This window comes from Chenopodium quinoa, unplaced genomic scaffold, assembly GCF_001683475.1.
Source record: "Chenopodium quinoa cultivar QQ74 unplaced genomic scaffold, ASM168347v1, whole genome shotgun sequence".
Lineage (NCBI taxonomy): Eukaryota > Viridiplantae > Streptophyta > Magnoliopsida > Caryophyllales > Amaranthaceae > Chenopodium > Chenopodium quinoa.
This window is the reverse complement of record NW_018744878.1, coordinates 5,826,240-5,853,560: the sequence shown is the minus strand read 5'-3', so window position 1 is coordinate 5,853,560 and position 27,321 is coordinate 5,826,240. Positions and strand designations below refer to the sequence as shown.

The following is a 27,321-nucleotide window of genomic DNA, read 5'->3' as shown; positions in this document are numbered from 1 at the left end:
ATGTGGTGTGCGGACTCTCATTCATATATACTAATATACAATATCATTGTATCGTCGATCTTGTTAGTGTAGCTGTGTAAATATGCCCCTTGATAATTAAAAATAATACCATAAAAATGTTAAAGAAAAACAATATACATATGATTTCTTGCAAAGTCCCCTAAAACTTGAAAAATGTGACAAGTGAGCAATAAGATGTTTGAAATTGTAACAAGAATGTGTGAGATTTATACATGAGAAACATAATGCATCTTATTAATTAGCTGTCTTCAAAAGTTGCATTTTCTCTAGCTTAGCAAGTATTTTATTTCATTATATTGAACATGAGTCATGCATGTGAAGTTACAAACATTATTACTCTAATAGTATCATACTTTCTTGTAGATGTGACGTGAAATGAAAATTTTTAATCTTAATGATCACAATATAATTTAAAGCAATTTTTACCTTTAATTTCCTATCTAAATGACCTATATAAATAGTAAAATATAACTTAAATAAGCAAGGTAAATAATAAAATCATAGAATAGTAAGATATACTCCGTACATACTTTTTTTTTAATGGAAATTGTATACTATACTTGTATTCACCTTATTTTTAACATTTGTGCTAGGTAATTTTTTTTTTTTTTATTCTTTTTCTTCACTACAATTCAATATTGTAAAATTATACAAAGATATTACAAAGAATACTTGATGGTAACAATAAACCAAAAGATTTTCTTAAATATCACACAATTATTTCTTTCCTTTACCTTAGAAACAACCATATATTTCCTTCATTAATCCTAAAAAGATTTATTCTGTCAAAAAAAAAAAAAAAAGATTTATAAATTTCTATCTTTTCATCTTCAAACAAATAAAAAGAAAAACTATCCTATCTTTCATGACAAATTTTTATATGTGACTGGCCACCCAGTCCGTTTTATATAACGGACTCTGTTATACCAAACGGGTCCGTTATTTTAAATTAAAAAAAAACGTGTCTTTCTTTTTTTTCATTTTATTACATCAAAAGGTTCTTCTTTCCCAAAGTTTTCTCATTTTCTCTGTTTCCATTTTCTCTCTCCTCAAACTATTCTTCTTCCATTTTCTCTCTCCTCAAATTCTTCTCCTCAAATTCTCTCTCCTCTAAATTGTTCTTTTCTTTGATAATGACTAAAATCAAGATAATCTTCCCCAAGATAAAGAAAGAATCGACATATACGCTGAACTCTCCTACTTCTGATATAAATCAAACCCTAATTTTAGTAATTTTTTGATTTTCTTGTCATCTATGCTCTGCAATTTGAACAAGCATCGTGAGATTGTTTTTGGTGGTGTGAAAGAATTTTCGTGAGTAGAAATCAAGCAATTTATGAAGAATTACTAGAGAATGAAAAGAAAAAAAAGGCAGATGAAATGGAGGCTGCTAAGAAGATGCTGGAGGAGCTTGGTAATGTAGAAGATACAACAATAGTTACTTTTTTCATTATGTAGGGATTACTTTTAATTTAAAAATTACAGTGTACTTGTTTTAGGGGTTACTCGTTGAATTGGTTTTATAGGGAGGGGTTACTTGTTGATTTTACAAGGGTTATTTGTAAAGTTTTAGGGGGTTATTACTTGTTACTTGTAGTTTATTAGGAGTTACTTGTTAGTTTTATAGAATTTGTTGTTAAATTAGAGGGGTTACTTGTTAATTTTTGTTAAGTTTCAGGTGTTACTTGTTAGTTTTATAGGGGTTACTTGTTATTTTTATGAGTTACTTGTTAATTTTTGTTAGGGTTACTTGTTTATTTTAGTGGTTACTTGTTAGTTTAACAGGGGTTACTTGTTAATTTTTGTTAGGGTTACTTGTTTATTTTCGGGGTTACTTGTTAATTTTTATTAGGGTTACTTGTTTACTTTAGGGGTTACTTGTTAATTATACAGGGGTTACTTGTTAATTTCATAGGGGTTACTTGTTAATTTTTGTTAGGGTTACTATTTTATTTTAGGGGTTACTTGTTAATTTTTGTTAGGGTTACTTGTTAATTTTATAGGGGTTACTTGTTAATTTTTGTTAGGGTTACTTGTTTATTTTAGGGGTTACTTGTTAATTATTATTAGGGTTACTTGTTTATTTTAGGGGTTACTTGTTAATTTTTGTTAGGGTTACTTGTTTATTTTAGGGGTTACTTGTTAATTTTTGTTAGGGTTACTTGTTTATTTTAGGGGTTACTTATTAATTTTTGTTATGGTTACTTGTTTACTTTAGGGGTTACTTGTTAATTATTGTTAGGGTTACTTGTTTATTTTAGGGGTTATTTGTTAGTTTAACATGGGTTACTTGTTAATTTTACAGGGGTTAGTTATTAGTTTTACAGGGGTTACATGTTAATTTTACAGGGGTTATTTGTTAATTTCTTCAATTTCATTGTATCTGTTTTCATCTTCCAGATCCAATACCTGATTACTGGTTTGGAATTCAAGATTCATCAAAGAATCTTCAATTTGTTCGATCTCTAATGATTCTTGTGAATCAGGTAATTTTTCGAATTCTTCTGCCATTGTTATTCTTTAATTTATGGAAGAAAAATTGTATGAGGTTTCGCTCAATTTTCGCATTCGTTCCTCGTAAATGAGTTGTTATGGGTTTTAAGGTTTAGAAATTTGCGCGTGTTTTGTAGAGCCATTTTGTTCAGCGCTTGTTTCCTAATCCCGTTATGCGCGCGTCGTTCTCCGTTATTTTGCTGACTTGGAAGCAGGCCACACGGTGTGGCCTGCTGCACCAAAAAGGTGCCGATCTTTCATAATTTAATCATTTCATAATTTCATTACCACCCAATTAAAATAAAATAAAATAAATTTATTTTACGAAAAATAAAATACAACGTTATTAAAACGTTTAATTTTCAACATAAGAGCATAAAAGTAGGCCCCAAATAACGCTCTTTCCTTAACTCTCACCCTCCCAAAAATTAAAAACCTTCAATTAAGGAGAATTCACATATAAAACCACGTGCCCCTCACGTTCTTCTCGCATCAATATTTATTTTTTCACAAAACAAAAAATTCCCTCAAATTAAAAAAAAAACAATAATTCCCTCAATAATAATAAAAAAATAAATAAATTAAATAATCAAACCTCTATAAATTTGAAAATTATATCATTCCAATTCATCCCAAACTCATTCTTTCTCTCTCCTCCCCTGTTTTTTTCCCAACAATGTCGACCCCTGCAACTCCTCTGCTGAAAGATGAGCTCGACATTGTTATTCCGACAATCAGAAACCTTGATTTCCTCGAAATGTGGAGACCATTTTTCCAATCATATCATCTAATCATCGTACAAGATGGTGATCCGACAAAGAAGATTCATGTTCCTGATGGTTTTGATTATGAACTCTATAACAGAGATGATATTAACAGGATTTTGGGTCCTAAAGCTAATTGTATCTCTTTTAAGGATTCTGCTTGTCGTTGTTTTGGTTACATGGTTTCTAAGAAGAAGTATATCTACACCATTGATGATGATTGCTTTGTAAGTTCTTTCAATTTTTTAAAATTTTGTAGTTTTTTTGATTGATTGGTTGATTTTGTTATTTGGGTATTCATTGATTTTTGTTTTTTTCATCTGGGGTTGTTGAATTTTGTTAGATCTTGTTGTTTTCTGGGGTTTGATTGTGTTTTTTTTTTTTTTTTATGTTTTTGAATTATGGGTTTTTGATCATGGATCTGGGGTTTTCAATTTTTATCTCTATAAAGTTGTGATTTTTATTATCTTTTGTTGATGTATTCTGATATATTGTTATCTTATTTTACTGTGTTTAAAATTAATTGTTATATTGATAGTGTAATGTGAACTAGGAATGTGACAACGAAATTGGGATTTTTAAATGTAATTTGAACTAGTAATGTGACAACGGAATTGAGATTTTTAATTGTAATTTGAACTAGCAATGTGACAACAGAATTGAGATTTTTAATTGTAATTTGAACTAGTAATGTGACAACGGAATTGGGATTTTTAAGTGTAATTTGAACTAGTAATGTGACGAAATTAGGATGGAGTAATTACTGAATTTGTAACTAGGAAGTATCATAACTGTTGAAATTAGTGAATTTTGCCATTGAATTGTTGAGTGAGGTTAGTCTAGTGTGATTTTATTTCTTTTTCATGGCAATTTAATGAGCATATCATGATTTTAATGCTATATTTTCCCAAATAAATGATGCAATTATTTAATTTGACCATTGATCTCTTTGATACTATTTGAAATTTGAATGAGATCTTTCTGTTTAGGTAACATTTGACTACAAAAAGTAACAACCTTTTTCTTTTCTCACAACATTATTAGTCTATATCATGGGTCATAAAAGCCTCTAATCTTGCACCTTTTTGAATGGAAATGAAACAGATGGCATGTTATGGCTTTATTTCCTTCCCTTCTCAATGAAGATATCATTACAATTTCAATTGCAGTTATTAGCCTATCACAAATGTATCATTTTCCATAAATAATGTTGCTTCAAGTTGTCCACATTGTCTGTTCCATAACTGAGATATATTTGAGACTCTTAGCTGTAACAAGAGGAAAAGGTGGTTGTATTATAAACTAATGAGGCTCATGTTTAGCATAAACTGATTTGATATAAATCATTGGAATCTGACAATGCTGATGCCGAAAATAGGATAGGAAGATGATGAGTGTATGGACAATCAGCTAATAATTCAGTATTAGGGATATGTTAACAAGTCTTAAGTCTTTCTATGGATGACATGTGTATAATTATAGTTAATTCCGCGACAAAATCATGAATTGATCTTTGCATTTCAGATTTTCATCTGATTTTTCTAGCAGGATTATGACAGTAATATGTTTAGTTTATGTGTTTTGACATACTTTAGTTGACTGATGCTACCTGCTATACCATGTGCAGCTTTCTTTATATACATTATTTATAATCATCTCTAGATCTGTGATTCGATTCTGTCACCAGACCTGAATCCTTTGATCTGCTAATTCCTTTACATATTACATTATTCGTGATGCTATGTTGTTTTTCTTACAAGCAAGTGTTATTTTTTTTTTGACTAATGTACCTTAAATCTATTCTTTTGGCGTATAGGTTGCCAAGGATCCATCCGGCAATGATATCAATGCTCTCGAGCAGCACATTAGGAACCTTCTGTGCCCATCAACACCTTACTTCTTCAACACTTTGTATGACCCATTCCGTGATGGTGCTGACTTTGTCCGTGGATACCCCTTCAGCCTGCGCGAGGGTGTTCCTACTGCTGTTTCCCATGGTCTCTGGCTCAATATCCCTGATTATGATGCACCCACTCAACTTGTTAAGCCCCTTGAGAGGAACAAGAGGTGACTTCCTAGTGCACCCATGTTTCGAAATTTTAATGTTCTACTCAACTGAATTTTTTTTGCTGATTAAAATAATTGGTTATGTATGCTGTCTCAGGTATGTGGACACAGTTTTGACCATCCCAAAGGGTACATTGTTCCCCATGTGTGGTATGAACTTGGCTTTTGACCGTGAGCTCATCGGCCCTGCCATGTACTTTGGCCTCATGGGTGATGGTCAGCCTATTGGTCGTTACGATGATATGTGGGCTGGATGGTGCACAAAGGTATTTCATTGTCCTCATTTTCTCACACACATGAATTTCTAAAATGCACCATTGTCTTGATTTTTATAAAACGATATAATGAATCATTACAAATTTCAGATGTTTCCTATGGTATGTAATTCAGCATGTCTTAGAAATTTTAATGACAATCTATCTTCGGGTTGTGGTTTTCATAGGTCATCTGTGATCACTTGGGATTGGGAGTGAAGACCGGTCTTCCCTACATCTACCACAGCAAGGCTAGCAACCCATTTACCAACTTGAGGAAGGAGTACAAGGGCATTTTCTGGCAAGAAGAGATCATCCCCTTCTTCCAATCTGCCGTGATTCCCAAGGAATGCACCACTGTTCAGCAGTGCTACAAGGAGCTAGCTACTCAGGTCAAGGATAAGCTAGCCAAGATAGACCCCTACTTTGAGAAGCTTTCCGATGCTATGGTCACCTGGATCGATGCATGGGACGAGCTCAACCCGGCTGAGACCAAGTTGGCTAACGGTGATGCCAAGTAGATCAACCAACAACTATTCAGATTATACATCATTCTCCTATTTTCCAAAACTCTATTTTTAAGCAGCTGTTTTGTGACTTGAGGTCGGAGTTAGGGGTAATTTATATAGGTTAGCAGAGCTGCTCTTATATTCTGCATTTACTTTAAGCAATTTTTTCTTTTGGCCTGTTATGGTCAGGCTTATGCTATTCAGGACCGATAATATAGAGGAATTTATTACATTGGCTATCTGCAGGCCATGAGCTTTTAGATCAATAAAACTTTCAATTTTCTGAGTACTTCATATCGCCTTCTAGCTCGTGTATCTTTGTTCTGTTATGGCCAATGGACTCCATATTGCTGAAGACGATTGATCAATAAAAATTGATACCAGTAATGTAAACCTATAAGGGAAGGTTATTCATTCGCACTTTCGAATCAGAGTCTCTCCAAGAAACCACAATACAAAGAAAAGCCAACCCTTCTTATGAACAAAAACACTCAGCTTGAACATACTTTAAAACACAAGTATACTAACAATACGCTAAGGGGAAAAGATTATATGATTGATTTGTATGTCCGGGAAAAATAGAGAGTGAACAATGTCGAAAATTTTCTCCGATCAATCAATATGAAGAAATCGAGTTAATAACAAAGAATCATACAAGTATAATTTTAGTCACAAAATTGCCAAATATTAAAAAGCAAACAAAAACTGAATTACATAGGGATGTAAAAATCTAGAACATAGGCCAAACTCAAAAATGGCACATCAAAGAACCCTAATTAAGAAAACAAAATGCTTTTTTTTTTTTTCAAAAAAAATGTCCCAACATAGGATGACTTCATACTGTTGGACTTCCCATCAGTCCTCTTCTCCATCCCCTGTTGAGGTACATAAAAACATAATTAAAGAGGATTATCATGAATCAGAGGTATGATTGTCGATCTTTTGACGCTTAGCATCAGACTCTTCACCTTCTTCTTCGTCGTGGTTTGCAGAACCGTTGATGGCCTCTGGACCCAAAAGAGATACATGTTTGCTGGTAATCTGGCGGCCTCCCCGGACTTTAGGCCCCCAATACCTTTCTGGATTAGGAAGAAAACGAGCAACTTTCTTCGCTTGTGCCTTGCTAAGAGAGGCAACTGCTCGGGTAAAGTTCGCCTAGTAGAAGATCCAGCAGAACATGAGATTGATTACATGGGGAAAAAGAAAAAGAAAAAAAAATTTAAAAAATTTTCTAGTAAGAGATTAAAAACAAAAACATTTTCAACATTTTCTAATAATGTAAGTTACATGTAATTTTCATGGTTACAAAAAGACCAAACATAGTGAGCTTCCAGGATGAAATGTGGCCTATAATGATGAAAAGGAGACAGCCAAGGTGGGAAGATAATTACCTGAATTTCTGGTTCCTTGGAAAGTATCACGGTTCCTGACTGATCGGCAGGTTGCGGTTTTACTGGATGGTTTTTCACCTACAGCAGAGAAATGTTAATTCAGTGCACAACTTAACACAAATAATAGAATCTTGGTGAGTGGAATATATACATTTCAATACTTTATGTACATAACTAACATAAGCCATCAATACTCCAATTTTCAGTTTAATAGGTACAATGTTATTATGCAATACAAGATGTTAGATATAAGTCAAATAATTACCCAGCAGCGCATGATGTCCCAAATGACACTCATTGGAGCATCTGTTTTTAGACCAAGAGGACTTGCATGAGTTCCTGATATGCGATACCCGGCATTTAGTACAGCTGATCTGAATATAACAGCTGCCGGAGATGTGCACTTCAATGTTCCACAAAGGTTATGCAAGCACAAAAACAATGGAACATCTGGCAGCTCCTGCACGACAAGTCAAATTACACGAAAGCTATGAAATGATTCATCACTGTTCATGAGTTAATATATGTATAGAGATTCTGCATCTTTAAAGAGAGTGATAATTAAAACTATTGAGGAAAAAAAAAAACCTCTGAAACAGTTGTCAGCACTGCAACAATTTTATCATAAGCAGGATAACGATCCTTCATAGCTTTCACATCTGATAGTATTGAGGTCACCCACTCTTGATCATGTATAGGAGCTGACCAAATTGGCCCACCCATGTTAAATCTCTTGCCACAATCAGAGCATTCTTGTGGGACTACAGGACCATAGCCTGGATAGTATTTCAAATTGTTGTTCTACAAAAATAAAAGTAAATAATAAACAAAATGGTAGCTCAGAAAGAAGAAAAATACATATACTTTATATAAAATAATAAACAAATGATTCATAAGAAAAACACTACCTTGGAGACAGATCTCCCCAGAGGCTGTAAATGGAAAGAATCACATCCAACACACTGGTAAACATATGACAGTTTTAGAGGAGTCTCCTTCATAATGCTTGCAGAACTGCATAATGTCAAGACATGAATTTGAGGAAGAAGCAATGTGAAAATCCAAACTACAACAGCAAAAAATTTAGTAGCATGGTGTGCTCTGAAAATAATATCTGGCATCATAGCTTAATTGAGCAGGATATGTAACCCACCTGTATATGCGAACAAATACTCGAATGTAAAAATCCATCCGTACAGAGAGTATGGGAACAATGTAGCGTTTATACCGGTTTGCATGGCTCTGCACAATAGAGTAAAGGTTAACCCTAATGGCATATATATGGGAGATCTTAGAAGTAAGGACTGATCAAGGAACAATAATAATTCAAAAGTTCATCAAATACAAAACATGAATTTTTGGAGGGGAAAGCAAATACTTTGTGCTCTCCTAAATAAATATATTCTCCAAGCAGGGGAGTACATATATTACACCAAAAAAATAAATAAGCTTACTCGTATTTTGGATTGCTCTCTTTGCTATTAAACAATCAAGAGAGTAGGTCTGAGAAAGTGCTCCAGAATTCATACAAACTAGCAAAACCATTAAAATACCTAGATCTTCACAATTACATACATTAAGTTTGGTCACAGAATCTGATATCCAAAGATCACAGAAAGTTGCTGATCACAGGCCATTCACCCTTTAAAGGTCTTCCATCTTCAATAAAGCTTTAACAATTGCTATTTATTGATTTTTCGACTTTTGATCACAACGTACTACATAAAATTTTCATTACACTGTATCGTACTACTGTAGTTTTGGAATAGTAGATGAGTCAATGGCACTTCAGTATGGCATTTAAAAGTAGTGTCCCCTAATTGCATACATACGAACACCTTATTTTGGCCTAGGTAGGAGCCTCATAAAAGGCACTTTGTAACTGTATGGAATAATAAGATCATCACCTAGCGATCTAAACATGAACTATGGAGGAACTAGAATAGAAAAGGATTCTTCTTCAGGCCCCACAATCAACAAAATATTTAATTACACAGTTCTTGAATCATCGATTAAATTGATAGCACAGCGGTGTTGCTTATCAATACAGAAACAAAATTAATTCATGCCAAGCAATTGAAAAACAATCAGTTAATTAAGTGGCTACTCAAAGTCTCAAATTTGGAAATGTAGGCAAAAATTGAGTACCAAGAGAGAGTTCAGACTACAAAATTAATTACCTCAATGCTAGCCAGCAAAATCCTCAAAGCCATTTCATGACAGTACTTAGCTTTCAATGGAATTGAATTATACCTGTTTGAAATTTTGAATTATTCCCCAGTCAGCACCACAACAAATTAGTAGGTATGGGAGATCATCAAATTAGGGTTTAATGGAGAAAAAGACATACTTTGAATAGCAAACCTCTGCATTACCCCCACATAATACTGCCATATCTGTGGCTGTGCACATTAGCATGCCTCCATCAACAACAGACTGAATAGCAGAGTCCAAAAACACAGACGGTGAACCATAAGGATCAAGATCAACCTGGAAGCAAATCAACATCACTAATTAGTACATCCCCTAAGAAAAAGATAATATAAAAGCAAACAAAAAGAATATAGCACTTCTTCAGCTACCAAATCAGAAGTAAAAAGGAGTCAATTTTCAATAAATTTTCTTCAGAAGATCGTGACAATGAAATTTTGAAAGCAAATCCACCAAGGTCTCTAAGAATGATTAAATTTAGCAAACTAAGACAACAAATATTGAATGAGAGCATAGCTCTCTTTTCTATCCATTCATGAGCATTTAGATACAATTGTACTAATGATTGTACTAATATAGAGTATCAAAGGTTTCAAAACAATAGCAGAACTCCAAAATTCCACATTTCAAGCAGGACTAGTGATAGATTCACAAGTTGAAACCATACCACTTCAAATTCTTTAGGATGAGTAAGCATGTAAACCCGAGCATCAGCAAAGTTAGATTCCACCTTTGAACTTGCCACAGAACCATTAAATTTTATATTTCTCTGGCATGCTTCAACAGAAGCTGCACAAAATTGGTAAATTCTATCAGTAAGACAGCACTCTCATGCAAAAATAAGAATCATATGGATCTTAAGCAAATTCTGCCTCCAATTCAAAGTAGGCCAATATTTGAATAATTAGATCAAATTTTCTATCTACAACTACTTATTTGACAATAATACTACCTCCGTTACAGGTTATGTGCAACGATTTGACATAAAGCAGAGAGGGGAAATGTCTAATCGTTGCCCATAACCTGTAACGGAAGTAGTATATCTTGTTCAGTTTTTAAAACCAACTAGAATTACGGAATTAACTTTCTAATAGGGGAAAAATGTTCAAAGCTAGTGACATTTGACCATAAAAAACAACAATGGCCAAATATTAAGAAACAGAGAAGATATTATCCTTTATAAGCAACTCCAACAGCATGTCCATCAATCAATGGCGACCCACTAACAATCATAAAAGAAACTAGCCATGTACAAAACTAGAACAAATCATTCACAGAGCGTCAGAGCTAACTCTCATAATTAATCTTAAAAGAAACTTACCTTTATCGTTGTCCAGGGCCACAATTTGACCAAGTCCCTCAACTTCCCGAGCATACCTAAGAGCTCTTAAACCAGAGGCAGACAACGCCTGCAGAGTTGGACATAAAAAAGATTCATCTCAAGGAAAGGTATAATGATGCATGTTGCAAAATATTAAGATCAGCCTCTTTCAGCATCTTCTCCACTAAGATGAAACAACCAAAGTAAATCAAAAGCTGATACCTCAAGAAGTCTTGGTGGCTTTAGTTCCCGTTGAAACTTGCCTACCACGGTTTTGCTTGGTTCTGCTACAGTTTCACAAGAAGCATCCTCAGGCTTTCCATCAGTAGCAACATTATTATCATGAACTCCATTAGATGTATGGGAATCAGCCTTTGATTCTACCGGTCCATTCACAGAAGCTGGGGCATCTGTTTTTTCTTCAGATCTTTTAGGTGCCCCCTTTGCTTTCTTTGACAGATATGCTTCATGCTCTTGTTTACGTTTGTCTATATATGTTCTCAGGACTGCAATAGATATGTCCCTATTGTTAACCTGATTAAATGAAAAGACAGGATATCAAGTTAGAATCATGAGAATATTCCACAATCATAATGAAAACTTATCCACCAAAAACTAACTTTAGCCACTTTATATTCCATAGTGCCAGATAGATTAAAGACCGTCCCAAAATATACCGTAGAAATTCTAGTTCTAACAAAATCTCGGCTTCACCCCCAGCTAGTTTTTAGTCTTTAGAATCAACCCAAGAAGCAAAATCACCCAAAAAACTCCATTCAACTCCTCATTCCACGATTGTATAGCTTATCACTCTTATATCCCGTGATTGTTTTGTCACAGAATAACACATGAAGCTAGCAAGATCAATTATCAAAAAAACCATTAGGATTGCAAGTTTGCAACAGCTTAATTTACACCAATCCACAATCCTTCAGATCAAATGAGCAAAAACCAATGAGTGTGTTTGCTAGGGTACTTATATAAAACAATGTGACCTACTAAAAATATGCACGAATGCATTTAACACTTCCTCCACAAAACTTCAGGCAAAACGAGGTAATATCACTAAATCAAACAACCTAACATACAAGATCAAAGGTTAAATCTTTGCCCTAATCAACAAGCACCAATCTATTCCAATTGCAAATCAAACATTACAATAATCAACAACACTAAATTCATACAAACCAATGCATCAAAGAACAAACAAAGGGCAGATAACCATCTCATAAAAAATAACTCAATGAGCAAAAAAAATCCCAAAACCCCAATTCAAATTAAATAATATTAAACAAATTAACATAAACCTCAGATGAAAATCAACATAAAATAATTAAAAAATCACCTGGGTTCTATTAAAGAACACTTGATTACCGTTATGCATAAGAATCTCAGCCTCTCCTTCTTTGACAACAACATAATCATTGACATCAATAGAATTAGAGTTACCCTGTTCATCTTCAACTGACCCATCTTTAGAACCACCCATCTCCTCAAATCCCACAAATTTTTCTTCCCGCTGATCTTTATTGTTCTCAAAAATCGAAGAAAAGGGGGAAATCAATAGAAGATTTGGCGATTTCTGGGCAGTTTTGAAGTGCAGGAGGAGTGGGAGAAGTGGGAGAGTAAGAAAGGGTAGTTTTTGTGTGAAATTAAATAATTTAGGGAGCAACGACGAGTGCATAACACAGAGTCAAATTAGCCGACTTTTATATATGTTCGACTTCAAAACCCTATCTCCATGGTTTTCAGAGTTTAAACTATACACTTTTTATTTTGTATAAAATTACTTATTTTCACTAAAGTTTCATTACAATTTGCTCATAAAAAAATTCTAATTGTATCATTGTTATACCGTCTTTGTCTTAGAATAAGGGTCTGTTTTTATACATTGAATTTCTATTCAGTTCAGCTCTTAATTTCCTTCTCTTATACTTGCTCTGTTCTTTTTTACTTGACCCGCTTTGACTTTTACACTATTCACCATCCCTCCTTGACCGTGTTTTGTGAATAATATGTAAGGAAAAACATATTTATGGTTAATCATTTTGAATTCGTCTCAATAAGTACTATCATAATATATAACTTTTATATTTTTTAATTATAGAAAATTAAAGTTATTAACCGTTAAAGTTTTGCATTGGCAAACATGATAAAAGAAACATGTCAAGTAAAAAAGAACAGGGAAAGTAAAATATTTATTTAAGTTCACTTCAGTTTAGTTCAGTCAATGAGAACAGACCCTAATTTATACATTTAAATTTGACACACATATCAATGTAGCATTTGACCATACATATATAATTAAATATTGGTAAAAAAAATAGAGATTAAAAAATTGATATAATGAAACTTAAATTAATACTCCGTACAAGTATCTATTTAACAACATATTTTGAGATAAATTATTTTTTTATTAAACTATAGTCAAAGTTAATATGTGAATATAAATAGTAAAAAAATAGTTCAATGTGTTAATTATTTTGGAATAGGAGGAGTGAGTTACTTGAGTATAAAAAATATATTAAAATAAATAAATAAATAAACGCCTTGTAGTCTGAAATTCCGTAGCACTTACATTATATTGGGGTGTGTTGTAAAATAGCAGGAGAAAAAGTAGTTTTTCATACAAGTTAATCTTTGGAAAAAAAACCTTTAAAGTTGTACTATTACCATTTGTTTAAACCTTGTGGTCCACTCAATTTAACTATGCTTCTAACAATGACTCTATTTAAGGTGTTAAATCATGTGAGGCTCATTTTTTTAAAAAATTCTGTGAAAAAATTATGTATTACCAGTATTAAAAAACAGCGAAGATATGTGATTTTTTTTTTCTTTTAAAGAAAACGGGAAATATCTACGTTTGATATCGCTTTGGTTTTTATTTTTTGATTTTTTGTTTTTCAAAATCATATGATATATATGTCATATAATGTAATCAAGCATTAGTTAAACTTATCATAATCATGATAATTTCTGACAATAGTATAGGAAAAACATTTTTTTTTTTTTCCTTATCTTCTAAAATCAAACAAGCTCTTACAAAGTGAAGAGAACAAGGTTAGCAATCCCATTAAATTAATTTTTCCAAGTGTTCCAGATAAGACGTAACCCAACCGCTGCATTATTATTCCATTGAGCCCAATCGGATGGGCCAAGTTGTTTGGACCTTATAAATTGGGCCAATCTATTTTCAAGAATAATCCAATTAGGCCCAAATTAAGAATCCATTTGCTTATTTGGGCCGTTTTTGGCATTTTTGCATGGTTCCATTCTTTCACAATCACTAAATCAGGGCAAAATGCCCAAGTGAAGGGGTTAAGCACTGGCTGTTAGCCTGTTACTTTTTATATATATATATATATATATATATATATATATATATATATATATATATATATAGAGGAAGGCTCATGTAAGAACCCTCCTCTATATAAGAACTCAATCTTATATAAGAACCAATCTCAACCATTTATTAGTTTTGATCCAACCATCTAAAACCATCCTTTAGTAATGGCATTTCTGTAATTCTTTTTTTATGTTTTAAATTTTTTTGCCTACTCTTATGTTCTAAATCTAGTCTACCTATTTTCTAATTTTTTTTTATATGTTCCAAATTTAGTCTACTTATATACTAAAGTTTTTTTTTTTTTTTTGTTTTTTTTTTTTTTTTTTTTTTTTCTTCCTATGTTCTAAATTTTTCCAACCTATGTTCTAAAGTTTTTTTTCTTCTTCTTATGTTCTAAATATTCTTTTACCTATGTTCTAAATTCTTTTGCCTATGATCTAAATTCAGTCTACTTATGTTCTAAAGTTTTTTTTTCCTAAGTTCTAAATTTTTACTACTTATGTTCTAAAGTTTCTTTTTTTTTTCTTTTTTTTTTGTTTACGTTCTAAATATTCTTTTACCTATATTCTAAATATTCTTTTATCTATGTTCAAAATTATTTTTTTTCTATGTTCTAAATTTAGTCTACTTATGTTCTAAAGTTTTTTTTTTCCTGTGTTCTAAATTTTTTCAACCTATGTTCTAATTTTATCACTAAAAAGTTACTAAAAAAGGAAAGAAATGGGAAAGTTGCAAGTAATGTGGACCAGCCCAAAAAGGAAATAGTTGCAACTAAAGTAGACCGGAGGTAGTATAATGTATTTATATATATATATAAAAAAAAACTTGGTGAGAGCGACAACTAATTGAAGCTTAGAGTAGAAATATCTTTGTGTCGTTTTTGGAGGAGTTGGTGTCTTTAGTGTGACCTCATTCCTTTCCTCTTCCTTCTTCATTGTACGAAAGAAAAACTTAAGCTTATTCCAAATCAGAAATACTTTAGAACATTATAAAAATAATGTTTCAAATCAGGTTAATGTTTCAAATGATATTAATATTCCAAATGATACCCATGTTCAAAATAGTCATCTCCATATTTGTACAAAAAATGTACTATATATTGTTTTAAATATATGTCTAAAGATATAAACTTAAGATTTACACAATCATATATCAATTTTTGTTCAGCTTTGACCACTTTATAGCCATCTTCATCACTCTTTTCCGTTCTTCATTTACTTCTGATGTTATAATCTTCCCACAATACTCCACTCATAACCTTTTCATTTGCTCAAACTGCAAACAAAAAAAATACAAACACGTTAAAATTAAAATACACATGTAATTCAGAATATAATAAAAAATACTTTAGAACATTCCCATGTAATTTAGAACATAATCAGATTAACTTTAGAACATAGACATCTAACTTACAACATAATCAGAATTACTTTAGAACATAATCAAGTAATTTAGAACATAATCAGATTAACTTTAGAACATAGACATTAAACTTAGAACATAATCATAATTACTTTAGAACATAATCAGATTTATTTTAGAACATAATCTATCTAACTTAGAACATAATCAGAATTACTTTAGAACATTATCAAGTAATTTAGAACATAATCAGATTAACTTTAGAACATAGACATTAAACTTAGAACATAATCATAATTACTTTAGAACATAATCAGATTAACTTTAGAACATAGACATCTAACTTATAACATAATCAGAATTGCTTTAGAACATAATCAAGTAATTTAGAACATAATCAGATTAACTTTAGAACATAGACATTAAACTTAGAACATAATCATAATTACTTTAGAACATAATCAGATTAACTTTAGACCATAGACATCTAACTCATAACATAATCAGAATTACTTTAGAACATAATCAAGTAATTTAGAACATAATCAGATTAACTTTAGAACATAGACATTAAACTTAGAACATAATCATAATTACTTTAGAACATAATCAGATTTACTTTAGAACATAGACATTTAACTTAGAACATAATCAGAATTACTTTAGAACATAATCAGAATATGGAGATGTAATTAGAACCTAATCAATCATATGTCTTGACACGTACATTACCCTTCTCTAGCCCCGAATTTCATTGTTTTTGACATTGTCCTTCATAGGTTTCCATGTGCTTCAACAAAAATACTCCACAATCATGTTTGTTTGCATTGCTCTTCCATTTCATCTCAATGTTTCTTGTTTCGAAAGTGGACAAAACGACACTCTTGTTATCAATTTCTTCATAAAATTCACCAAATGCCTTCAACTACAAAATATATATAAATTAACCTTGAAGAAGATAGGAGGGGCAGTAGGCAGAGTAGAAGAGGCTGTAGTAATAGCCATAGCAGCAACAGATCTATTGTTCGAATACACATACTCAAAAAAAAATTCAAAAATTGACATTAATTTGCAAAAATCGAACTAATTCGAACAAAAAAAAATAATTGACAGATCAAATTTTTCGACCATAAATATTTCACAAAAATCAAACAAAAATAATTCACAAAAGTCGAACAAAATAATGAACAAAAATCGAACGAAATAATGAACAAAAATTGATCGAAATAATGAACAAAAATCGAACAAAAATCATTCGCAAAAATCAAACAAAATAATTCGCAAAAATCGAACAAAATAATTCGCAAAGATTCGAACCCTAAATTTGCTAAACTCGAACTCAAAATAATCAAACTCCATACGAAAAATCCAACTCAAAAATCGCACAAAATAATACGCAAAAATCGACTCCTAAAAATCGCAAAAATAGAACCCTAAATCCGAACCCTAAAAATTGCAAAAATCACCAATTAAAACTGCAAATTCACTTGAACATCATGCTAATTTCATGAAAATTTGAACAAAATCGAAAAGAAAAACATACCTGAAGCGAAAATCCTTCAAATTGCAACTTCTATCAGATTTTTGGGGGTTTTAGGAGAGAGAAAATGAGAGAATCGGGAAGAAGGGAAAGAAAGTTAGAGGAGAGAGAAAAGGTTGGGAGGTGGGTAAGGGGGTTGAAAAAGTTGGACACGTGTTTTAATCTTAACCGTCTAAAACAACTTGATCCTACGGTTGAGATGGATTCTTATATATCTAGGGTTCTTATATATCTAGGGGTTCTTACCGGATCCCTCCCCTATATATATATATATATATATATATATATATATATATATATATATATATATATATATATATATATATATATATTTTGTTGAGTTAGGGATGTTGTACTAAAATTAACGGATATTTTTTTATTATTATTATACAACTAAAAAAAATAAAATAAAATAAACTTTACAAGAAGAAAATTTCAAGTTCAAAAGATCTATAATTGTGTTGTGTTGGTAAAACTGTAAAAGTCAATGTTATACATAAAATTATACTCTTTTGTCCTTCCATGAGAAATTAGTTAAAAATTTAGATACTTACTTTCAAAACAATTCTTATTAAAACTTAATAAGTCAAGCTCCTAACTTAAGTTTAAAGAGAGCCAAAAATTAAGTCGATTAGTGGTTGCAATTAAATTAGGACATCTAACAAAGAATTATATTGTGACAACATATTTTAAAGACTTTGGCCCTGTTTGGGAGAAAGCTGAAAGCTGAAACTGATTGAGTTAGCTGATTTTGACTAGCTGATTTTATTAACTGATTTGACTAACTTATTGTATTAACTGGTTATATAAAAGTGTTTGGTAAATAGCTGATATCTTAAAGGTGATTGAGTTTGTGAAATGACCAATAAGCTAATTGTGGGGTAGGTAGTTTAGATAGGATTTTAAATTAAATGAGGTTATAAGTGTCATTTCACAATAATTAATGAATAAGCTAATTGAAAAAGCTCCTAAAATGAGCTTTTTCAAAAAGAGCTTATTTAGTGAAATAAGCTCTTTCAATAAGCTTTCTACCAAACACTTATGTTAGCTTATTTGACTAGTCAATCAGCTAAAGTTAGTCAAATAAGTTAATATACCCCCAATAAGGTTACTACCAAACAAGGCCTTTGATGTACTCCGTATATAATAAACTTAATTAATACCCTACATCTTATTCATTCTTATTATTATAAAGAACTTGCCCAAATATTGAGTAACAATTGTAAACGTTTCAATTTTAGGTTAAATTATTACATGAGAAGTGAGAATAGAAATGAACTACTTACATCAAGATAAGACATAAGTTTTTTTTTGAGGGTAAAGATAAGACATAAGTTAAACAATGAAGTGAAAGAAGAAAAAGTGGGTTATTATATATTACTATATTAGATTAGGTTTTTTTTTTGGTGTTTATTTAAAGGGTCACAAGGACGGAAATGAGAATCACTTAAAATTGGGAAGGAATCTCTAACCATTTGAGTTGTCCCTCACTCTCTATATTAGATTAGATTATAAGTTAATAAACAATACCTTTATTAATGCAAACCGCACTAGTAATTTTCTACACCATATTATAGTATCGTGTCCTCGTGGTAACAGAACCCTTAGCGATTGGAATAGCTTGTAAGTTGGAACCTAACATGGTCACACCCTAGGTATTGACCTAATAATGGAAGTCAATATCATGCAAGCAATAACATTCTCTTTTAAACAAAAATCTCATTTGTTTCAAAACCTAGTAATTAAAATCATGCACAGTAATTAAATCAGTGACATAGCTTTCGAAGTTAAAGAATTTAAATCTATAATCATAGTTTATTATGTCGGTATTAGAGAAATCCCTTTCGAAGAAATCTATGAACAATCATACCTAACACATTTTTGCTAAGGATTCTAAGTATATGCTTTTAAATCAACAATTGACTAGACCTACCACACACGCACATCTTATTGCCAAGGGTAAAAGGACTAGAAAATGATGGTTAAAAGGCTAATCTATCAAAGACAAATTACATTATATATATATATAACCTATGATTTAGCTTAATTTTTGTCAAATTAAAGACAAATAAACTATGATTAGCATATCGCTTTGTGAACGTAGCCCACAAGTTTTATTTTAATACAAAATTAGCAAATGTAATCAAACAATTAATCGTTGTCAAATTGCTCTTGATTATGTTGATGATGCAGCATTAGCTGTAATCCACAAGTTTATTAATTAGTTTGATCAGTATGAGTATATTAAGTGAATGTCTCCTAGTTTTTGGTAAGCTTTTTAAAAGGTTATGTTGGATTCGAGGTTTGTTTATATCTTGTACTATGGTGTGATGGCTTTCTTTATGTTGCAAAAAATGAAAAGCAAGATGTTAATTTAAGTAGATCTGCCCTATTTTACCTTTCTTTATACGTCATATTTGATATATCTTTATAAATTTCATGGAGGGTTTCGCGTTTGCCTTAATATTGGTTATATACTCTACCATTTTAAGTGAAACGTAACTTAATTTTATTTGGCTGTTAGTTGTTGATTGATTAGGACGAAGACCGATTTATTGGATGAAAATAAAAGTTTTTTTTTTCTTATATGTGGTAAAAGTTATTATGGGAAATTGAGGTGATGTGATGATTGACGGTTGCCAATATATAATGATACTTTAGGTGAAAAGGCAATACAAAAATATTCAAAACTACCTTGCAAGAATATATAGTAAACAATGAAGTGTAATAATCACATTTTACCCACCAAATTATTCATTATTCCATGTTAAAATCAAAAGCGGTACTCTTTAGTCTTGAAACAGTGAGAATAATAGTGCTATTATTCTATATGCTTGACCCTCATCAATAATGTTACATTTAAGAGTTGGAATTTGTTGGTTAGAAAGTATTATTGACTCACTTATTAGTTTGCCTTTTGTGGATAAACATAACTTTGGTTACAATGGAATAAATATTGACATAAATTTAGTAGGGTAAAAGACATTTGAGGCTCCTTTTAAGTTCTTGGTTGTACTTCACTCCTTTTACATCACTATACCCTTTATTTGTTTTTGCTAAAAACGACAAGAAAATCATAAAAATGCGATATACTCCAGTGACATAAATCTTTACAGATCTATTATAAAGCGTTCTTATTATTTTTAAAACGATAGGTTACTGCATAAGTTCAATTTATAACATCCATAAGACCATAATTTGGTTGATAATTTGATATTTAAGTACTTAACCTCTTTTCAAATTTGAGGTTAAGCTACAAATTGGATCAACATGGTGGCAACCAAAGCCAAAATGAACTGTAGTTATTTCAAACATGATCTCAGCTGGGTTTATGGGCCATAACCTTGTACCCTGTCAAGATCAGCAAAAGGAGCAGCCCAATATTTTAAAAAGACTGTATTATTCAGATCATGTGGTCTGAAATTCTGAATTTTGATTCTCCTTTTACTTCACCAATAAAAATAACACACAAACTTTTTAATAAATTCGATGTACAATAAATATTGTAAATCTGTTGTAAAACTGTTCTAAAACGGTCGAAAGTTATCTTTAAATAAATAAAAGTCATCCAATATTGACAAGTTAGAGAGAATGAGAAATTAATTGGAGTAGAATTGCTTGCCTTCTCATTCATCACATTGGGAAATATATAGGAGATACAAATCCTAGTCCTAGTATCACAAGATATCTTAGGATCTTAGGAAAATAACTAAAATAGAAAAGATATTATATGGAAATATTCTATCATATCAAAATAATATACTATCATATCTCAATACCCCCCCTCAAGTTGGAGCGCTTGGATCGTAAGTGCCCAACTTGGAAAGAAGATAATCAAACTGTGCTTTCCCAAGAGCTTTTGTAAAAATATCCGCAAGCTGTGAAGAAGTCGGAACATGAGATGTAGATAACCACCCCTCAGTAATTGCATCACGAACGAAGTGACAATCAATCTCAATGTGCTTTGTCCGTTCATGAAAAATCGGATTCTTTGCAATGTGCAAAGCCGCTTCATTATCACAAAATAACTTAATAGCCTTTGGATGGTGTACTCCAAGACTTAACAACAAAGCCTTCACCCAATCAGCTCTTTAGAACACGAAGACATGCACCTGTATTCGGCCTCCGAAGAAGAGAAGGAGACCGTGGGTTGCTTCTTGGTTTTCCACGAAATAGGTGATTTACCGAGAAAAACAAGCCAACCAGATAAAGATCGGCGAGTCAGGAAACAAGCAGCCCAATCTGAATCACACCAACCCTGCAGATTTAAATCACAATCAGAGCTCAACAAAATACCCCGTCCGGGAGTCCCTTTCAAGTACCGAACCACCCTTAAAGCAGCATCCCAGTGTTCACTACATGGTTGCTGCATAAACTGAGACAAAATATGAACAGAGTACGCCAAATCAGGATGCGTTACAGTAAGATAAATTAAACGACCAACAAGCCGCTGGTAAGGCTCCGGATCAGAGAGAATTGCGCCAGTGGCTAAACCTAACTTGTGGTTTTGCTCCATGGGAAAACCACTAGGTTTGGCGCCTAGCAAACCTGTTTCAGAAACAATGTCCAGAGTATATTTTCGCTGACATAAAAATAAACCTGCAGAGCTACGAGCCACTTCAATCCCCAAAAAATATTTCAAAGGACCTAAATCCTTCATCTTAAAACAGTCACACAAATAGGCCTTAAACACAGATAATGCAGCGGAATCGTTCCCAGAAATAATCAAATCATCAACATATACCAAAACAGTAATTTGAGAATCACGAGTAGTAAATGTAAATAAAGAATAATCAGAATAGGATTGTATGAAACCATACTGTCTTAAGGCCGTAGTAAGTTTAGCAAACCAACATCTCGGTGCCTGCTTTAAACCATAGAGGGACTTTCTCAACCTGCAAACCAAAGAAGGATCCGAACTCTGAAAAATCGGGTGGAAGTCTCATGTATACCTCTTCATTTAAGTCACCGTGGAGAAAAGCATTGTGAACATCCATCTGGTGAATTTCCTAATTCTTTGCAGCTGCAATAGCAAGAACAGTTCGAATCGTTGTCATTTTGGCAACCGGTGCAAATGTCTCATCATAATCTACACCTGCTTTTTGATGATTCCCATATACCACCAAACGAGATTTAAGACGCTCAACCTCTCCATTAGAGAGAAACTTGGTCTTATAAACCCATTGACTCCCTAGAGCCTTTTTACCCGGGGGAAGATGCTCCAAAGTCCAAGTACCATTGTTCTCTAGGGCCCGAATTTCTTCATTCATGGACTTACGCCATCCTTCATATTGCATAGCTTCTTTGAAAGTCGTCGGATCTTTGGTTTGAACAACCGCTGAAATAAACTTCCGATAATTCACAGAAAAATTATCACAATGTATATAATGTGCTAAGGGATACGGAGTACCTGAAGACTAATTGGAAGGCGGAGATGGACTATTAGAAAAAACCGTGTGAGTGACATAATCACGGAGCAAAACAGACGGGAATTTTTCCCGAAAATCGCGCCCCAAATCTGGTTGTTGGGCGACGGGTGGAGTGGTGTTGGTGTGGTCTGTGTGCGGCTGATGCGGTTCCTCTGTGCTACTGCTGCCACCTTGATCAGCCTCGCCAAGGCCCTGCTGCAAGACAGAGGCAGCATCATGAGCAGCAGCTTGCTGCTGTGTTGCGTGAGCATCATGGCCAGCTTGCTGTTGCCATGTTGCGTGCTGGACAGGAGACTCCGCAGCCCCCCTGCGGCCAGCATCATCGTGCCACAAGGGGGTTGCGGTGTGGGCTGCCTCGGTGTCTTCGTACTCTTCTTCCCCCACAAAAATTTTCGCAAAATCATTGTGAACATTATCAGACATATCATGCACACTTACATCAACATTAATGTCATCCGGACAACCAAAAGGAAAAATTTCTTCCACAAATTTGACATCACGAGACACAAAAAATTCTTTGGTTTCAAGATCATACAAACGCCAACCCTTTTTCCCAAACGGATACCCCAAAAAGACACACTTGCGACTCCGACTAGCAAACTTATCCCCCTTAGTCTTTTGATTATGAGCAAAACACAAGCAACCAAAAGTACGAATAGCATCAAAAGAAGGAGATTTATTAAAAAGAATTTCAAATGGGGTTTTGTTTTGAAGAAGAGGTGTTGGAGTTCGGTTTATTAAGTGAGCGGCGGCCAAAACACATTCTCCCCAAAAATAAATAGGCAATTTGGCTTGAAATCTCAAAGCTCTCCCAACATTAAGAATATGTTTGTGTTTTCGCTCCACTCTCCCATTCTGTTGAGGGGTTCCCACACATGAAGTTTGGAAAATAATTCCAGTAGCGACAAAAAAATCAATCAAGCAATTAAATTCGGTTCCATTATCACTTTGAACGATTTTAATTGTTTGATTAAATTGCCTCACAACCATAGCAACAAAAGCCATAAACATCTGAAAAACCTCTGTTTTATCAATCAACAAATAAATCCATACAACTCTTGAATAATCATCAACAATAGTTAAAAAATAACGAGCCCCACACGACGAAACATGACGATATGGACCCCATAAATCACAATGTACTTTCTCGAAAATTCTTGATGTTTTATTTTCACTCAAGGGGAATTTGTCTCTAGGATGCTTAGCACGAAAACATACTTCACAACCTTTATTTAAAGTACTTTTATTGCTAATGTGCGGAAGTAACTTAACTATTTTCTCCGAAGGATGCCCCATTCTTCTATGCCAAAGCTCCAAATCCGAAGTTGCTTCAACCACAGACACACGTTGCACCACATCCGACTTGCCAAAGAAATAATATAGTCCATCTCGCCTAATTCCCATTCCAATCAGCTGCTTCAATCGGTCCTGTATAGCACACATATATGAGTTAAATTGGACAACAACATTTAATTGATCACTGAGTTGTGTAACAGAAATTAAATTGCAATTAAGATGTGGCACAAAAAGAACTCCAGAGATAGTTATTTGATCGGATAATTTGACCGATCCCTCCAAAGTAGCAAGAACACTGTCACCATTCGGCAATCCAACGGGGCATTCAATATAACGAGTGTCAAATAACCAAGATTTATTGTCGGTAACATGATGAGTAGCTCCCATATCTATAATCCAATAAGTATCATCAAATTGACGATGTAGATGATTTTCATGAATTTTTGCATTATCCACAATTATAGGTAAGGGGGACGGAGGTGATGTCTCACCACCGGCCATGGTTGTGATTTTTGAAGGGAAAAAAAAATTAACCTGCTCTTGATACCATGACAAGTTAGAGAGAATGAGAAATTAATTGGAATAGAATTGCTTGCCTTCTCATTCATCACATTGGGAAATATATAAGAGATACAAATCCTAATCCTAGTATCACAAGATATCTTAGGATCTTAGGAAAATAACTAAAATAGAAAAGATATTATATGGAAATATTCTATCATATCAAAATAATATACTATCATATCTCAATAAATATAAATCATTAGTACGAGTATACACTTTTTTGATCGAGTTACACTATCTTAATGAGTAAAAATCAATGAAAGTAACTATACTAAACTTACTCCATTGCCTATTTACATTAGATCACATCATTTTTAAAGTTACGTAAAAAGATTAAAATTTATCTCCAACTGACTAAAAGTTACCCTAAACTGTTCAATTTACATTAATACTAGTATTATGATAAATATACAAGGTACACAAAAGTTTTTGCAAAAAATAACACTTTCACTATTTAAAAGAGCAAGATAAAAGAGTACCACTACTTTCCCTACTATTATGTCAACGAACAAGTACATCATGTACTTCATTTGTTTCCTATTCATCTTAATAATTGAGATTTTTTTTTTCTTTAACTGTATTTACACAATATGAACTTATGGTTTAAATAAATATTACGGAGTATGATTATTGCAAAAGGAAAAACATAGTTATACTAAACTTACTCTGTTACCTATTTACATTATTGCAAAAGGAAAAATATTATGATTACGTGCTAGGACGTGTAAAACTCAAATTAAGAAACAAATGAAGTATATTGTAAATGGGAATAATACAAGTTAATCTGCGAGATAAACAAATTTTTGTTAATGTGCGAGGTAAACAAACTTTTGTTAATCTGATGGCATTTTTGTAAATATATTGAAAAAGCAGGGTCATTTATTCCCCTCAACTATATTGAAAAAGCAGGGTCATTTTTGTAATTAAGAAACAAATGAAGTATAATTGTTGTTTACAACTTGCTTTTACTGTTTGGTGAGGAAATTACACATGTACCCCTCAACTAGTATATGAAAAGACACATATACCCCCCTATTGGTACTTGAAAAGACAATTATACCCCCAAATAATTTGTTAATCTGGGGAATTAACTGGGTTTGCCTCATTGTAAATGGATGTAAAGTGTATTATATATTTCGTCAGTACTACGTTGCTGACATGAGGATTCGAACCCTAGGCAATACAAAAGAGTAAATTGCTTAAATCATGAACTTACGTAACACTATTTCCCATCGAAATAATTGGTAAAATTCATCATTAAAGAATAAATAAAATAAATTAAAAACAATAGAAGCCTGCATTCTCCAAGAGGAACTTTTGTTAAATTTAATCGAAGTAGTACGGGACAATATGAACCACTCCCAAATAAAAATAACTTAAATAAATAAATAATTAAAGATTATTCATAATAGTTGCTTATGCCATGTTCATGTATAGTAGAATAGCACTCCCTTTGTACTAAATTATTTGTCACTTAATAAAAGTACTAATGTGACGATGTTAATCTATCTCTAATTCCTTAAAAAATGCTAAAATATCATGAAGAAAAAATAATTTATTCCATGTAATTATTCAACATATGGTGTATGGGGGAGTGTATCACATGTATATAATACGAAGTACTATCTAAATTCCAACCTTCGTTTGAATTTTGGTGCACAAAAGGGTTCATTTTCTGCAAAGAAATTTAAGAAATTTCAATTATTATTATTATTATTATTATTATTAACTTTTTTTTTTGTAAGAAGATCGAATAGATCGGTGTTAGAATATGATCCTTGCCTCATTCTATTGCATAGTGTTGTTTATATACAAGGTACCTAGGGAAGTATAGCAGACATAGAACCTAGGGAACTAAACAACACATGGGGAAAGATAAATACAATAATGCTACAATAATGCTAAAGGCATCATCACAATTACATAGGCTAATAATCGGTATACATCTTACACTAACAAGTCAGTCTAACTACACAAATTAGGTTCTAGGAATAATGAAGGAAGGGTAGTAAGAGAATTTAACTCCTAGGAAATATTGCAACAGATCAAATTCATAAGGTGAAACGCCTATCAAATACATTATTACAAGTACTTGTTAGTTGTTGATGAATCTAATGATTGTCAATCAAGAAGTATGCTAGATGATGGAAGCATACAACTATGTGGCAATGTACAATATAATGGAAGAAATAGGGTCATACAACTCAAACACGTTCACTAGTCACTATCCAAACAAAAAATATCATACATTTTAATAAGATGAATGTATACAAATTAAACAGTCATTATCCCCAATTTCATAACAAGGTCATCCTTTGTTGTGTAAATATCTTTTTATAATTTTCTTCTCCTTTATTGTGTAGATATCATATAAAATTCATCTCCTATGCACACATGTGCTTTGAATGAATCTTTGATTTTCAATGAATGTGCATTCCATTACAATGCAAAAATATTGCTTATTATATAAATTGAAATCAAAATAATGTTATTACAAATGTCAATTAATGTAATTGATTAATGTATAGTTCACTCTTATTAGTTTAAGATATATACTATTCATCAATCAATTATCAATATAATGTAAAAAGAACTATAAGAGGTGTATGTACAAACATACGTAATATCCTAATATGATAATTAATTAATTCTGTATAATTACACAGAATAAACAAATCTGTACGTATACATGCGCTATCTGGTCTGATAACTTGTAGTGCGGCATTAATTTGAATAATGATGTCCAAGAT

The 27,321-nt window shown here is 32.4% G+C and overlaps 3 protein-coding genes and 1 long non-coding RNA gene across 5 annotated transcripts; 1 reads left to right on the top strand and 3 right to left on the bottom strand.

The window, feature by feature from the left end:
* The first annotated feature begins 3,131 nt into the window (after positions 1 to 3,131).
* Positions 3,132 to 6,402, top strand: LOC110705783 (UDP-arabinopyranose mutase 1-like). Its single transcript, XM_021883718.1, has 4 exons — positions 3,132 to 3,505; positions 5,095 to 5,345; positions 5,443 to 5,611; positions 5,788 to 6,402. Exons 1-4 carry the CDS (start codon positions 3,191 to 3,193, stop codon positions 6,118 to 6,120), a joined length of 1,068 nt encoding a protein of 355 aa, XP_021739410.1. The 5' UTR covers positions 3,132 to 3,190; the 3' UTR covers positions 6,121 to 6,402.
* Positions 6,403 to 6,771: 369 nt separating this feature from the next.
* On the bottom strand, positions 6,772 to 12,758 carry LOC110705782 (probable tRNA (guanine(26)-N(2))-dimethyltransferase 1). Of its 2 annotated transcripts, XM_021883717.1 has the most exons (13): positions 12,377 to 12,758; positions 11,254 to 11,565; positions 11,032 to 11,119; positions 10,378 to 10,499; positions 9,850 to 9,989; positions 9,680 to 9,752; positions 8,653 to 8,741; positions 8,408 to 8,513; positions 8,088 to 8,300; positions 7,765 to 7,959; positions 7,500 to 7,577; positions 7,077 to 7,263; positions 6,772 to 6,983 (listed from the first exon to the last, which is right to left on the bottom strand). In XM_021883717.1, exons 1-13 carry the CDS (start codon positions 12,713 to 12,715, stop codon positions 6,964 to 6,966), a joined length of 1,962 nt encoding a protein of 653 aa, XP_021739409.1. In that variant the 5' UTR covers positions 12,716 to 12,758; the 3' UTR covers positions 6,772 to 6,963. The 2 variants fall into 2 exon arrangements, with proteins under 2 accessions (XP_021739409.1, XP_021739408.1); XM_021883716.1 differs by having other exon boundaries at positions 6,772 to 7,263; positions 12,377 to 12,757.
* Positions 12,759 to 15,292: 2,534 nt separating this feature from the next.
* On the bottom strand, positions 15,293 to 16,878 carry LOC110705781. The gene is made up of 2 exons (XR_002508130.1): positions 16,470 to 16,878; positions 15,293 to 15,655 (listed from the first exon to the last, which is right to left on the bottom strand). It is a non-coding gene; the product is annotated as an uncharacterized LOC110705781 (long non-coding RNA).
* Positions 16,879 to 21,067: 4,189 nt separating this feature from the next.
* On the bottom strand, positions 21,068 to 22,242 carry LOC110705279 (uncharacterized mitochondrial protein AtMg00810-like). The gene is made up of 5 exons (XM_021883121.1): positions 22,235 to 22,242; positions 21,882 to 22,177; positions 21,613 to 21,830; positions 21,395 to 21,540; positions 21,068 to 21,341 (listed from the first exon to the last, which is right to left on the bottom strand). Exons 1-5 carry the CDS (start codon positions 22,240 to 22,242, stop codon positions 21,068 to 21,070), a joined length of 942 nt encoding a protein of 313 aa, XP_021738813.1.
* Between the last annotated feature and the right edge of the window lie 5,079 nt (positions 22,243 to 27,321).